Here is a 14,720-nt window from a genome sequence, read left to right on the forward strand (position 1 = left end):
TCCACCCCACCCGCGCCAGCACTTCAGGAGGGAGCGATTGGAGGCGTCAGTTCGGCCATTCCAGCGGTTTCCATTGGAGCGAACCCACCTCGGTTCTCTGGAGGAGGGGCCCCGCCTGCAATACAGTACCTGCCCTCTTTTTTTTTACCGCGCGCACGCACCGACGTGCACGGGAACAACCGGAATTTTCCCTTCCAGCAGTCGAAGGAGTGGCTTCTGTAGCTTCGAGGTAAACTTCGCCTCTTTATGGCCAAAGGGGATCCATTATTCGGCGCGGTATTCAGTGGGAATGACCTGACCATTGTCTTTGAGTGCCGATTCATAAAAAAAGGAAATGAATAACGGTCCCGTGTCCGTGTTTTCAGTGTAATCGGTTGCCGGGCTACCATTTCATTCAATGCGTGCTCTGACAGTGGTTGCAAAATTCGGGGAATTTTCCACCATGGGAATTAACGGGACTGGGCAATATGGGCAGGGACGCCAATTCACGTGGATATAGGCGGGGACAAACCAGGAACTCTTAATATGGAAGGTCCGTTTTTAACAACCAGTACATAGTACTGTACATTTCGACCGAAGGTCTATTTTTGTTTCATGACATATCTGTTTTTCAACGTGCGGTTAGAGATAAATTATGAAATCTTTCCATAGTGGCTATTTCTATGTTTAACAGAGTGAAACATGAAGTTGATTAAATTATGACGGAAGTGACGCAACAGCGCACAGTATGGTGGGAGAAATGGTGACGATCAGTCGTGACACCCGTCACATATGTTCATCTCGTTCAGCAGTCCACAGTTATGTAGAGAAGGCACGCGCTCATGCTCTCCTTCCGCTGATGCTCAATAACTGAGAAGTCGTCGTTTGTCATACCATCCACAGGCAGAGTTTGATCACATAACGCGCTACACAGATACAGAAACTTCAACACAATCATAATTCAATTACTCTCGTGCACTTGACTTTGGAGTCAACCAATCCTCCATCAAGTGTCTCCAGTTGGTCCAGAATGCTGCTGCTCGCCTCTTGACTGGTACCCGTTGGAGGGAGCACATCACTCCGACTCTGGCATCCCTTCACTGGCGTTAGTCTGCAGCAAAAGATGCCGCATGCTGCCATGTGCGCCTGTAAGCTGCGATCGTTTCACAGTGCAGTCATCGGGCTGTACAAGGCAGAGCGCATCTGTGTCACCCTGGGAGTAAAGATGCAGAACTCCCCTGAAGGTGGTTGCAGGCATGAAGGGAAGGGGAAGTGGAGCAGCAATAATTCATTTTTCACACCGCAGCTTTAGAAATTGTTGCAGCGCTGCGGTGATTGCCGTGCGGAAGTTCGTGATGAAGTGGCTTGCATTCTTTGCGGGATCTTCTTCATCTGGACTGCACCGAATCTAGTGGTGGAAAGACCGAATCAAATTGCAAATCTGCGTTATCTCACATTCAAACTTACACATTTAATGTCGATAGGTTGTCCACATAACAAAGCTGAGTTGGATTTTTTTTTCCCACCTGCGTTTGGCTAAATCACAACAAACCAGGAGCGTTTCCAAGAAACTGTGAAGAGAAAAAAAAGATGCAGCAAACACAATGTTAGGGTGACATCATGTGGACAGATTTTGAAGGACAGAGGAAATGACGTGTGGCTCAGTGCACTAGTGTTGTTTTTTCCTCCTGAATAGAACAATGTGGAAATTAGAACTGTATCTTGAGGTACATTTCCTGATGCAACACGTGTTCTTGTTGACAGCTGGCAAAAAAACAACAACAGTAGCCTTCAAAGAAATGAAAGGAAGAAGAAACATGAAAGATGACATGATCTGAAACGAAGCAATAATGCCATTGTGTCAAACTCTACCTTTACATTGATGCATTTGGCACCTTGTACGATTACCCCCGCACCCCCAAAACATTTTATTTGGGATCTTACTCATTTCATTTCTTCGTGTTATCTGTGGAAGAACGTCATTGCATGATCATTTTCAGACACAAGACATAACTTATCTACTTTGTCGCCACAATCACAGTTTGAGTTTCCTTCAACCAAGATCGTATCTGCGGGGCCCGGGGCATGAACTCGCGCCGGGGGCTGATCTGGGCGACGCCGGCCGTTCCACCCCCACCAGCAGGATGGGGCCACACCTTGACCTGAGCCGCATGTCGTTGAGTTCTCGTGTTTGTGTAAATACACGAGGTGGTGCTGCTGCTGCTGCTGCTGCTGCTGCTGCTGCTGCTGCTGGCCTACGGCAGACTGCCGAGTAAGGAAAAAAAAAAACGCTCACACACACTCGAGAGAGTGCAAGCCTCGTTGGAAAACAAAACAAAACAGAACTCATGAAGGCCTACATTTTATGTTATGTTGATTTTGTTAGTCCACCTCGACATGGGTCACTCAGTGTGACCTGCTGCAGCAAAAAAATGCTCTTTTAGTCACTATAGTCAGCTACTTTTCATTTCTTTACTTTGCTTTTAAATGTCATGAACAACTTTGAGCCAGGTAGACACTGTGTGGGCCCCCCCCCCCCCACCCCAACCCCCAAAAGTTCCCCGGATTCAGGAGTCGGCAGCATGACATTGCCGCAGGCTCATCAAACACACCTCTGAGCGTGGAGGCTCTCGTGAGGTCCAACTTTTAAAAAAGCATCCATCCAACCGTTTTGTAATCCGCTTTTTCCTTATGAGTGTTGCGGGTGTACTGGAGCCGATCCCGGCTGTCTTTGGGCAGCAGGCGGGGATCACCCTGAACGTGTTGCCAGCCAATCGCACGGCACCCCTGGATAAACAATTATTTGTATTCATAAACACACCCAAGATAATTTCAAGAGTTGTTTTTGGAATGCGGGCGGAAACCAAAGTACCTGGAGAAAAGCCACGCAAGCGAACATGTGTTGCCGACTCCAAAAATGTATTTGGATCTGGATGATTTTATTTCGTGCAACCATTCGATGAAATAAAATGGAGTCAATTCAACCAACTTTTTTACAGTGTCATTTTTTTTTTTTATTCGATTCCTGATGAATTCTCAGTTGCCACTTTGTGTCAAAAGCAAGATGAACACAAACCAAACAAGCGCAAGCCGAATGCATGCCGTATTCACTGCTATTTTTCAACGTGCCCTGGACCGGTCAAGAACGGTGCTGTATCCGCTGAAAAGAACTCAAGTTGAAAATGGTTTCAACCTGGCCCTTTCCAAACACGAGATGAATGTTTCTGATGATGATTTGAAGTGACGCATCTGCGTTTTGATTTCAACAGAACGCAAGTGGCGATCGGCACTTCTGAGGAGATCTCGTCCGAGTGAGCGGCAAGTTCGAACGGGCGCTCTGCTCGAGTCCGCTGCTGTGCGTCGACACGAACTTAGGCGGCGAGTTGGAACAGGGGGTCTTCCGCAAAGAGTGCCTCCACCAGCGTTGGGCCCTTCAGGGGTGGCGCGCACTGAGGTGAAAGTGAAGTGGGGAAGGGCCGAATGGTGGGTTGCATCACGTTGGGGATCTGCGGATCGGGTAGAAGAGGCAGAACGACTCCTCCGTCGGCGGCGGGTGCGTCGGGGAAGGAAGGCACGGTCACGGGTTGGCCCATGGCCGGCAACTGCCTTACGGTGCCCTCCGGATGGTCGTGGACCGTCGTCTCGTGGTCGTGCGTATGATGATGATGGTGATGCTCATGCGCGTGCAAGTGTTTGTGCTTGTGGTCGTGGTCCAGGGCAAGCTCGTGGTCGTGCTCGTGGGTGTGGACCCCCGCCTCGTGCTTGTAGTTATGGTGGTGGTTGGGCGAGTCGCCGCTATGATCGTGGGCCTGAGCGTGGTGCGCGTGCACGTGGTCGTGTCCGTGGCCGTGGTCGTGGGAGTGGTCGTGGGCGTGCCTGTGGGCGCTTCCCTCGTCGTGGTCGTGCGTGTGGTGGTGCCCGCTGCCCGCGGCGTGCTCGCTCCCGTGGTGAGCGTGACTCTTGGTGTGGTCGTGGATGTGGTCGTGAGTGTGCGCCGAGTCTGCGGGGTGCGCTTCGTCGTGACCGCTGCCGTGCGGGTGGGTGTCGTTGTGAGTGTGATCCAGCTCATCGCCCAAAACGTGGAGTTTCTTCTCCCGTTCAGCACCCTGGGAAAAAAGGGAGTGTTCCTGATGCCATAAATGTTAAAAAAAAACAAAAAAAAACCCTCACTGAATGCTTCTTGAATTGCCGATTTCAATCTCCATTAAAATCATGAAAGTTTCCCGAACACAAAACTACTCTTGCAAGCAAAATCAATGCATCGTGGACGATGTATTTGAGGCTCAGAATAAAAATGAAATCTGGAAACATTCTGGCTCAGTCAACGTTATGCATCATTATGTGATCGGATCAGCCAAGGTTGGAAAAAGCCGATGTACCCTCAAGTTAGAAATTGAAGCCACGCAAGCTCAATTTACGAGGCAAAAACTCAAGGCCCCTTTTTGTGGGAGGGGCTTTGAGAAATATAGTCTACAACAGGTGCGTCAAACTCATTTTTGTCGCAGGCCGCATTTTAGCTACCGTTTCCCTCGGAGGGCCGTTATGACTGAATCTATATAAAAACGGTCAATAATAACGGTTTATTCAACTATTGCTTAAGTTACTGTCATGAGGGGTTTGGTAACAAGAAAATACTTAACAATATGTCTCTTATTTATTACATTAAATAATTTTACATTTTGGTAGAAATTTTAGCAAGCATCGTGGAAGTTGACATGTTTGATTTGCTTTCGCAGGCCACATAAAATGATGTGGCGGGCCAGATCTGGCCCCCGGGCCTTGCGTTGGACACCCGTGGTCGACAAAGATGCATCCTAATTGCACGAGAGGCTAAAATCCTGCTTTGTGGCCTTACCTCAGGCTCGTAGATCTCACACACTACGTCGACCTCACTATTGCCGGTGGGAGTGTGGTGGTGGGAGGCCTGACAGAAACCTTTGTGCTGAAGGGGAAAAAAACAAACAAACAAACAGAAAAGACACGAGGAAATGATTGAATGATCCATCCATTCGCTTTTCAGACTGATTATCCTGGACAATCAAGGCAGTTGAACATCGGTCGACTCGTCAATTTGTTCGAAACTAGGAAGAAGCGGTTACACTAAAAAAAGCACACAGGCGGACATGCAAACCCTCACGCGTGAAGTCCAGACAATGTCAGGAAGACAATTTGAGAATTTCTCTCAGCCTTACAAACGAGTGTCGTCATGTTGAGCGAATTTGTCGAGACTTACAGAAAACTCGCACTCCATGAGCGGGCAGTGGTTGTCCGCGCTTGTTTCTTTGTCGTTGGGGCAGGTTGTCTCCTGGATGGTGTACTCGGCGTGGTAATACATTATTCCCATGGCCATCTGGACAAAACGGAAAAGGGCGGAACAAAATTCGTGGACCTTTGACACTTTCCGTGTATTTCACCGGAAAGCCAAATATCACGAGCATCTTGTGAGGCGAGCGGAGGTCGCCGCGACGCGTAAAGGCGAGCGGCGTCGAGTGCGGCTCGTACCCCCGATGTCGCTCGGGTGATTTGCAGCAGAGCAAAGCGATTGGCCAATCCGCTCTCCTTGTTGAACTTCTTCAGAGATTCCGACACCGTCTTTTGAATCTCGGCGTTATCGGAACTGAGCAAAGTCGAACAATCCGGGCACAATTGGATCACCCTTTCTGCGGGCACTGAATAGAAAGAGGGAAAATCAAACCATGTCGTCCACTATACAGCCATGACCGTGTGTCTTTGTTGCCATTTTTAGTCTGATTCCAGAGAGGTTTGAAAGAGAAACGGGCTGTAAAAAAATGAAAGGAAAAAATGACAAGCATCTACCTGGTCTGACGACACAGTCGTACTTGTAGAGACGCACCACCCGGTGCACCCTGTTCATGTAGATTGCCGCCTTGCACTGTCCGTATACCTGAAGGGCAAAAAAAACATTTTGCGTTTTTTTTTTTTCAAACTAATACCAGTCTAAGTATTCACCCCTCGAGTACAGAGACCTGCAGAACTTTGGGTTATATCTGCTTTCATTTAACATCATGGCAAAAAAAAAAAATTGTCAACACAGATGATGAGTCGTCCATGTGCCAAACGGCCTCAGGACGTACTCGAGGTTTGATGGTTTTTTTTTTTTTTTTTTTTGCCTGAAAGCAGGGTTGTCAAACTCAGTTTTGTCGCGGGCCCCTTTGGACAGTGAATCCACAAAAAATTTTTGACTCTTCTCATCAACGATTATTCAAGTGAGTGTAGCCAAGGGAACAAAATGATTGCCAAATCTCACCATGACTTATTACGGGTGACAATTTGACATTTCGGCAGCACGGCGGTCGACCGGTGAGCATGACCGCCTCGCAGTGCAGGGGTGCGGGGTTCGATTCCTGGTTGGAGTTTGCATGTTCTCCCCGTGCTGTCGACTGAAAACGACACCGCATGTGCTCGGCGCTCAGCCAATGACCAATCGCGGCTAAACTTGCGAAGTTCACGCGCCTAGATGTCAGTTGACCACCGAGCGCACGTGATGGATGTCCTTTTCAGTCGACGGCAAGTGACAAAAATGTTTGTATTGGCAAAAAAACAAAAGAACAAAAAGAAGATGCTTTGCTACTAACAGGCGTGTCTGTTGTGGGGCGAGGCTGGCAGTCCTTCCAGTCCTTTTTGCTGTGCACGCTGCAGTTGGTCTCAACAACATCCAGGGTCAGGTAGAAGACGATGCCGTTTTCCGCCTGGAATGCACATCAGACACAATCAATCGTTTTTGAAACGCTCCCTCCATGAGCGACAATCGGAGTATAAAAAAAAAAAAAAAAAAAACAGAGTCGCTCAAACGTCGAATTTGGAGGTCATTCTATCGTTTCCGGTCAATCTGCGACTCGTCCAAAAATCCGAACGAACCAACCCCGAGCGACACGTTTGTCAAGGAGTTGGAAGGCCAAGTCAGCGGCGAGACTCACGTGCTTTTCGGAGTGCGCGTTGGATAAGCGGTGAAGGCTGAGGATGTAGCCCTCCTTGCGGTCCCGGTTAATCTTGGTCAGAGCTTCCCCGGCAGCGCCCATCGCCAAAGCATCTTGGCAAGACTCCGCGGCCAGGGCGTCCTGGTCCAGCGGCGCGCCCTGCACGCACGCGCAGGCCAAAGCCAACAGCAGCGAGAACACGAAGCGTTTGTTCATGGCGCGGGCCTCCGACATCAGTCTCCCCGGCGCTACGTTTTGCTCGGCGAGATGCGGAGGGAGAGCCAGAAGGGGGACCTTTTATATTCTGCGGCGCTCCGACACGCAACGGCTCCTCCTCGTCACACCGAGTCAATACAACCGTTGACCCTTCCCCCACCCCACCCCTCTCTCAAAACACACAATCCTATCGGGCTTGATCTGCTTGATTGACCCCTCCGTCTATTGATCAAAAGACTTGCATAAGAGAGACGATTTGTTCTCTGGGACAGTAGGTGAGCAACAAATGACTTGATCTACTCATGGATTCGGTTGCTCGCCTGTTCGGTTAGTTGAGTCAGTCGGTATCAATTAAAAATAAAAACAGAACGGCCAATACAACGTTTTTCAGGCAAACGAGCCACTCGAAGACTCCTAGTATGAAGCCACAGCTTTTTTAATTTTATTTTTTTTTACATGACAAAGCATATTTCAGAAATCGTTGTCCACAACATGCCAACACAAAAGCCATCAGCAAAGAAAATCGTGGCCCGCAACGCGGCAACGTAAAAGTCGCCATCTCTCAACAGGCAAATGAAAAAGTCATGAAAAGCGTTTTGAACTATGAGCCTCACCCTCAAGCTTCAATGGAAAAATCAATATTTCTTATTCAACTGCTGTGTTGCAAGGCCTAACATATGTTCACTTACGAAAGTCAAACACACGACCGCTGTGAAGCGGTACGGTTTTTTTACGCACGTGGGGCACAAGGATCATACACTTCCATTAAAAATAGAATGTCAGTAAAGGCACTCGAACCCGACAAAATGAACCTTTCAAACGGCAAAATTGATGGGAGCCTTCACTTCACATTTGGTTGCACAAACTTGCAATCACACGATTTCCGAACTCGATGAGTTTCGCCCCTGTTCAAAAGGCTTTCGATCGGGCCTCACAGAAGGAAAGTCCCCCCGCATTTCTTGCTCGTGACATGTATGTCGAAAGCACAGATAACATTTGGGGCCTCAGAGTACATGGTACGTGTGTGCGCACACATGCCATCTTGATAGCCTATGACATGTGCACAAACAAGGGGGGCGGGGGGGGGGCTTTTTTTTCAAAGCAGCTTCAGCTTTTCAACTGTCACAATGTGCATTCGAAGACCGCAAGAGAAAGGCAGATCAGGCAAGACTGAGTAGGAAAGGTTTCGTAACCAATGCCCCCCCCCACCCCCAAAAAGTGTAAAAACCATAGGACAAATAGACAATTTAAAGAAAACACGTGACTGCAACACATCCACCCGCTACCCAAATAAATAAATAAATAAATAAATAAAAAGAAACAGTAAATCGGTTTTAAACTGGAACAGGGAGTCAAGCCGGGTGGCCGTGTGTGTGTGTGTGTGTGTGTGTGTGTGTGTGCGTGTGTGTGCGTGTGTGTGCGTGTGTGTGTGTGTGTGTGTGTGTGTGTGTGTGTGTGTGTTTTCTTCTTCCAAGGGCTGTAGGTGTGTCTTGCAAAGTTTTTTTTTTCAATAAACTTTATTGAAACTAAAAAAATAAAACAGGTAAATATTCAAATATAGAAATGGTATACAAAATCACAAAACGCACCAGGGAGGTTATAGTTACAACAAGTATAAAAATAAAATGAAATACAAAAGAAGATGTAGCGTAAACACTCGATTTTAAAGTTTGTAAATTGTATGTTTTCGTAGCCTTTTGTTTCGTACAGCGTGTCTTGCAAAGCAGAGACCCGGATCGGCTACGGTCAGCGTCATTGCTGGTTTTTTTTTTGTGGCACTAGGTGGTGCCATTGCATTACATACACGACACGTGGGGGTCGCTTTGCCTTGTCGTCCACACAACCGCTCAGCTCACCGAGGTGTTTCCCTTCTGGACTGACTGAGACACATGAAACAAAAGGAACGGAAAGTGAAAAGTCCAGTCGAAGCTCGTTACAAAGTACCTGCGGAGACGTAAACAATCGACATGTCATCACGGTCGCTCGAGGTAATCATTTCCAATAAAATGGCCGCCAACTACTTTCACTAATGACGTCTGCGTTGTGAAGATGATCGTTGAAAGCAAATCGGCTTCTGGAAAACGAATCACGTGGAATCGGCACTTTGAAATGTGGAACATTCTCGGGGTGGAAACGTTGAAACGAGGCTCCACTGTGTTCGCTCATTCACATGTTGATGACCAACTTGTGGTTCAATAACTTGCTGAGGGGCACAAGGGAGGCGGTGATCAGCAGAGCGGGCAAAAGTAGGCCCCCCTCTCACACGACAGGCCAGTGATAGATGCGCTCCCAGCATTGCTCAGCAACTTACTTCCAACATGATCATTCAACCATAAAGTCAATATCGTCAGTAACAGTCAAAGGCAGGACAGGAATATCCAAGAACATCATGAAATGTGTTTCTCTCTTCATCTTGCTTTAGTGTCCGAAGGTGAAAACGCATTCATGGACTCAATTCACCCTTTCATACATTATGCAGATGTCATTTCAGTCTGCAGTGGCTGAATTTGTCGTGTGCGATCGCTAAATTGACGTCAAATGTGCGATTTGTATTTCCTCGCCTTTGTTCTAAAACAGGACGTGGTTTTGAAGCGCAAAATGATGCTTCTGGGCTACTTTTGTACACGTTTCTTAAAAAGGAAATTGCAGGTTCTTCCATTTGTGTCTTCAAGCGTCCCTTTGTCGTCCATTGGAAAAACTGCCTGTGCCTCTGGGCCTTATGGACTTTTCTCCAATTAAGAATTCCAGTGGGTGGAGAGCTTCATCTGTCACCGGTTCAAAGATAAACTTCAGAGTCCATGCAGGAAGCAAACTTGATTGACCCAGGCATTGTTTTGTTTTCATCGCGACTGGGCTTCTTTGCTTGCGTTTGATGCTAATGAACAGCAGATACCCGAAAGCAAAGGATCTCTTGAAACTACTTTAAAAAAAAAATAGTCGTCACTTCCATTGCCTTGACCCTAGTCCACAAAACGACTCCGCGTTGCGCATTTATTGACTCGTTTCAGTTTTACAACACGTAACCATGGAGAAGGTTGGTGAGGTGAGGAAGTCTTTGACTGAGTCCTTGTAGGAGGGATTACAGGGAAGGCAACTTTCATTCCATGCACTTGAAGGAAAATCCAACTAACAAACACGCACACACAGTGTAGCTGTTTCCATCTTGAGCGTAATGACCCCGAAAGCGGATCTGAGGGAGAGGGGGAGACGTTCACTTGCCGAGTTGTTTCGGAGGCCTCGTCGTTCAGCAAGTCACGGAACAATGATGACTTGTGACGGGCCTACGTGTGGAACGGCATGCGCGGCGGCGCAGGTTGAGATTAGGATCAAAAAGCAGCCTTGCTGTGTGGCCGCGTCGACTGCTTGGGATGACGGATGAGACAATGCGCGTGATCAGGCTTTGTCTGCTTGCACAAATCCGCGTCGTCTGCAAACAGTGACGCGTTGCCCAAGTGCTCCGGTCGTGTGTCCGTATGAAAAGTGATGAACGGAGACAGCGCGTTCTTCTGGAAAGGACTCACGTACATTTGTTTAGTACTTACACCCCCCCCAAGTGTTACTTATTTAATATCTGACTGGTAAGGAAATGAAGCATGCCGATGAGCAAAACAAAACATTTGTGTCAGGTCCTCCTTTTCCATTGCTCCCCCGCCCCGCTGTCCGGTGGGATAATGGCATTTGTGTCAACGTGCACTCGGAGGGGTGGAGACTGCTGTGTTGAACAGAAGAAGATCAGCTTCCAGAACTGCTTCAAAACCACCTCACTTGTGTTTGTGCGCGCGCTGTCAAAGCGTTCAACAGAAGAAGATCAGCTTCCAGAACTGCTTCAAACCACCTCACTTCTGTTTGTGCGCGCGCTGTCAAAGGCAAAAGAAATCGTGTTGAACAGAAGAAGATCAGCTTCCAGAACTGCTTCAAAACCACCTCACTTGTGTTTGTGCGCGCGCTGTCAAAGGCAAAAGAAATCGTGCCAATTTGGGCCGCTTGACATCTCACCATGTGTAAAGGACTTGCGACCCTTCCTGCAACGTGCCTGAAAAGGTAAGTAAGATTTCACATGACAGAGAATTAAAAAGGACTGTTTTAGGAGCGTTTTTTTTTTTTTCTTCGACTGTCAGATGACGTTCATTTTAGCTTTCATCTTACGTCTCGCATTAGTTTGAATCAAATGAGCTGACAATTCAATGAGATTTCGCTTTGTTCTCCTTAGTGCCAAAGACATCAAACACAAAATCAGCTTCCTGCTCCAGAAGCAAGAGCCGCAACAGGTGGACCGGAAGCAGACCAAAGAAAAGGATGAAGACGCTGCAAAAAGGTAAGAAGACAATTTCATCATTCATTTGGGAATAGAAATGAAAGGTTACACAGCCAAGTAAGTCACTTTGATTGATGCCCTGTCGATGAAAACGTTCAAGTCGCTCTACGTGCGGTCCACTCCATCAAGCGGAGGACCTGATTAGCACGGAGGATCTCGCAACGAGGAGTTCAAATCAAATTGGAACTACTTCAACGTCTTTCCTGAGACTGATGCAATCACTTAGTGCAGTAAAAAAATTGTTGTTCAATCCCCAGTCAACAGAAACCCACTCTGCATACGGCATTCTTACTTTAGTCTCATGCCTTGACTTGAGTCTCGTGAAGAAGAATAATAAGAATAAGAAAGCCTTTATTTGTCTCACAATGGAGAAAAATCCCCAATTTACAGCAGTGAAGAAGGTTTAGATGGTTGCAAAAATAAATAAAAGTGTACATACATTCATACACACATATATATGTATGTATATATGTATGTATATATGAGGACATACTAGGATTGCTCCCGTCGATTTGGTCAGGGAGTCAGGCGAGGGGGGCCATGATCAGGCTCGCAACAATTATCGACTGCTGGGTCGCTGCGGGCTGATTGATTCTTTCTACTCATTTTAGAGTCTCTTAGCAAACAAGGGAAGATATTGGGTGAGGGTCAATAGATAGTGGATTATATTAAGAGCAAACAAAAATGTTGTGTTCCCTTTTCTTTAAAAAAAAAAAAAAAAACTGATCGAAATCAATTGTTTTAGGATGCCAACTGCTGCTGAGGTGGGGAAATGGAAGGAATCGTTCAGTTACGTGATGAACTCTGAAAGTAAGTGTGAATAAAATGTTACACATTCATTGTGCCCCCCCCCCCACACACCCCCAAAAAAAAATGTACGTAAAGAAGTCAACCGATGGACCTAAACTAACACCTCCATGTGATTATTTTAATGACTGTCAGTCTGGTCAGATACAAGCCAAGTCAAGTCACGTTTCTTTCTATCGCCCTTAATCACAAACGGTCTCAAAGGGCTTCACATCCCCACAGTTGACAAATATTCGTGACATCGCCCTGACCTGAACCCACAGGAGGGCAAAACCAAAGAGAAACCCCACCTTGGGAAGGGGCTGCAGATAGGGGAATCCCCCTACCAGGCTGTCATGGATGCCGAGTGGGCAACATTTGACACAATCTTGTATGCAACAATGTTCGTTACAATAATACAACGAAATCCTTTCGGAGAGGCGGGTCCCCATGTGAACCCGGCCCAGTTTTCCAATGAAAAAATTATTCGTAGCAGTAAATGCTTGAGTCGGAATTGAAATGCGAAGCTCGGAAGACTTGGCCCGAAGCCCCGAACACTCAGACGGAAGCACCGCGTATGTTCTCATGCTCGGCTTCCCTGCTACGTGTCGCGACGCATTACTGGGCCCTCCCTCGGGAGCTTGGTCGCCAGTGCCGAACAGCTAGCGTGTGTGTGCGTGTGGGAGTGTGTGGAAGAGCAATGGCCTGAGGGTCACCGGCAAAGATCTGACCTGCTCCTTGCGTGACCACAATCGCTTCATTTGAACGTCATGACACGTTTTCCGAGTCTTTCCAGGCCACATTTGCCGGAATTGATACAGTCTGGTATTCGTTCTAAAATCGTAATGAGTCTGATGCTAAGTGAGAACTTATGGGGTCATATCATGGTTTAAAAATCTGGCTTTGGCACAACTCGACCGAGCTCAACGCACCACGCACGAAAACAAGGGGCTCTAATTTTCTGGACAGCGCACGTGCACTCGGGTGTTAAAACCCGGCACATCTTGACTTTTCGTGCCAGTACAATGTGGCGCTCCGACATGTCCCTCTCCCGCCGTTTTCTTTGACCTCCGCCCAGCGCACCATGACAATTTATGGACCGAAAGTCGACCAGATTTTCGACGAGTTCAAAAGCAGGTCTAAGTTGTGGCGCAGGTCTTCTAATGCCACTTGGGTCAGGACCTGGTTTTGCAAATGATTTGCCTTGGTCTAATTAGTTTTTTTATGTCACAAAAAAACCCAGTCATTGGAAGAGGACTGTGCAAACTACCCAGCGCACCTTGACAATTTATGGACCGAAAGTCGACCAGATTCGAGTTCGAGTTCAAAAGCAGGTCTAAGTTGTGGCGCAGGTCTTGTAATGCCACTTGGGTCAGTACCAGGTTTTGCAAATGATTTGCCTTGGTCTAATTATTTTTATGTCACAAAAAACCCAGTCATTGGAAGAGGACTGTGCAAACTTTTGATGTCCACCATGGCTACACTAGTTGAGGTCCATAGGTTGGGTATTTCATGATGATGCTAAACATATCCTTTTTAAAAACAATAATCATCTAATTTAGCAATTTAGAATTTCCAGAGCACATTGAATGCTTCGTTCGGCTCTGTGGCAAGCATTGCCGATGGAAGAGCGTTTCATGTTTGATATCTTTGGCAGAGGGTCGATCGGTGTTTACCGGCTTCCTGATGTCGGAGTTCAGCCAAGAGAACATGCAATTCTGGCTCGCGTGCGAAGACTTCAAGAAGACTCCGACTTGCGAGTTGGAGAAGAAAGCAAAGTTCATCTACCGGCGTTACGTGGCGCAAGACTCTCCCAATGAGGTAAGCGGGACGCGGTAGCACGGCTGAGAACACAATGCCAAATGCAAAATACGATGATTACGTATTCTGTTTGGGAATTTTTTTCTTCGTGTCTGTTGAAGGTCAACCTGGATGCCGCGACCAGAGAGGAAACTCTGCAGAACGTGACGAGCGCCTCTCGCGCGTGTTTCGACGAGGCTCAGAGGAGGATCTACCTTTTGATGGAGAAAGACTCCTACAGACGTTTCCTACACTCCAAGCTGATCCTCGAATTGTCTCAGGCCGACGCCTCGGTTGCACGGAAGAAAGAAAAAAGTGGCTGGGACACTACCGCCATCCGGCAAGAAAACGCTGGCGGTGCCTAGGCAGGAAGCAAAACCCGAAGAACATGTCAACCATTTCCATGCGAGATAACTGTGGAGAAAAGCGCATTTGCGTGCGCCGTTGAACACCTTTGAGTCACATCAATGCATTTGGATGCGAAAAGAAGAAAGAAACCCCGGAAACGCAGCCTGCCCAGTCTTGAGTTTTGTCTACTACCTCAATGTACTTGGAAATGAATGTCAGTCACTTTTTTTTTCTTTTGGATTTTGTCCTGGGAAATCCCAAAACTTTTTTTTTTTTTGTATTTTGTTTGAAAACAATATTAACATGTATAGATATAGGAAGAGATTGAAAACCATACT

The 14,720-nt window shown here is 47.2% G+C and overlaps 2 protein-coding genes across 2 annotated transcripts; one reads left to right on the top strand and one right to left on the bottom strand.

Annotated features, from left to right (window-relative positions):
• Positions 1-2,975: 2,975 nt before the first annotated feature.
• fetub (fetuin B) lies at positions 2,976-7,194 on the bottom strand. Its single transcript, XM_019884947.1, has 7 exons — positions 6,918-7,194; positions 6,576-6,689; positions 5,797-5,884; positions 5,482-5,648; positions 5,213-5,329; positions 4,835-4,921; positions 2,976-4,085 (listed from the first exon to the last, which is right to left on the bottom strand). Exons 1-7 carry the CDS (start codon positions 7,149-7,151, stop codon positions 3,351-3,353), a joined length of 1,542 nt encoding a protein of 513 aa, XP_019740506.1. The 5' UTR covers positions 7,152-7,194; the 3' UTR covers positions 2,976-3,350.
• Positions 7,195-11,027: 3,833 nt separating this feature from the next.
• LOC109524849 (regulator of G-protein signaling 4-like) lies at positions 11,028-14,515 on the top strand. Its single transcript, XM_019884970.1, has 5 exons — positions 11,028-11,174; positions 11,344-11,448; positions 12,194-12,258; positions 13,892-14,055; positions 14,157-14,515. The coding sequence occupies exons 1-5, from the start codon at positions 11,131-11,133 to the stop codon at positions 14,397-14,399; spliced, it is 621 nt and encodes a 206-aa protein (XP_019740529.1). The 5' UTR covers positions 11,028-11,130; the 3' UTR covers positions 14,400-14,515.
• The last annotated feature ends 205 nt before the right edge of the window (positions 14,516-14,720 follow it).

Source organism: Hippocampus comes, unplaced genomic scaffold (assembly GCF_001891065.2).
Source record: "Hippocampus comes isolate QL1 unplaced genomic scaffold, H_comes_QL1_v1.1 scaffold90, whole genome shotgun sequence".
Classification (NCBI taxonomy): domain Eukaryota; kingdom Metazoa; phylum Chordata; class Actinopteri; order Syngnathiformes; family Syngnathidae; genus Hippocampus; species Hippocampus comes.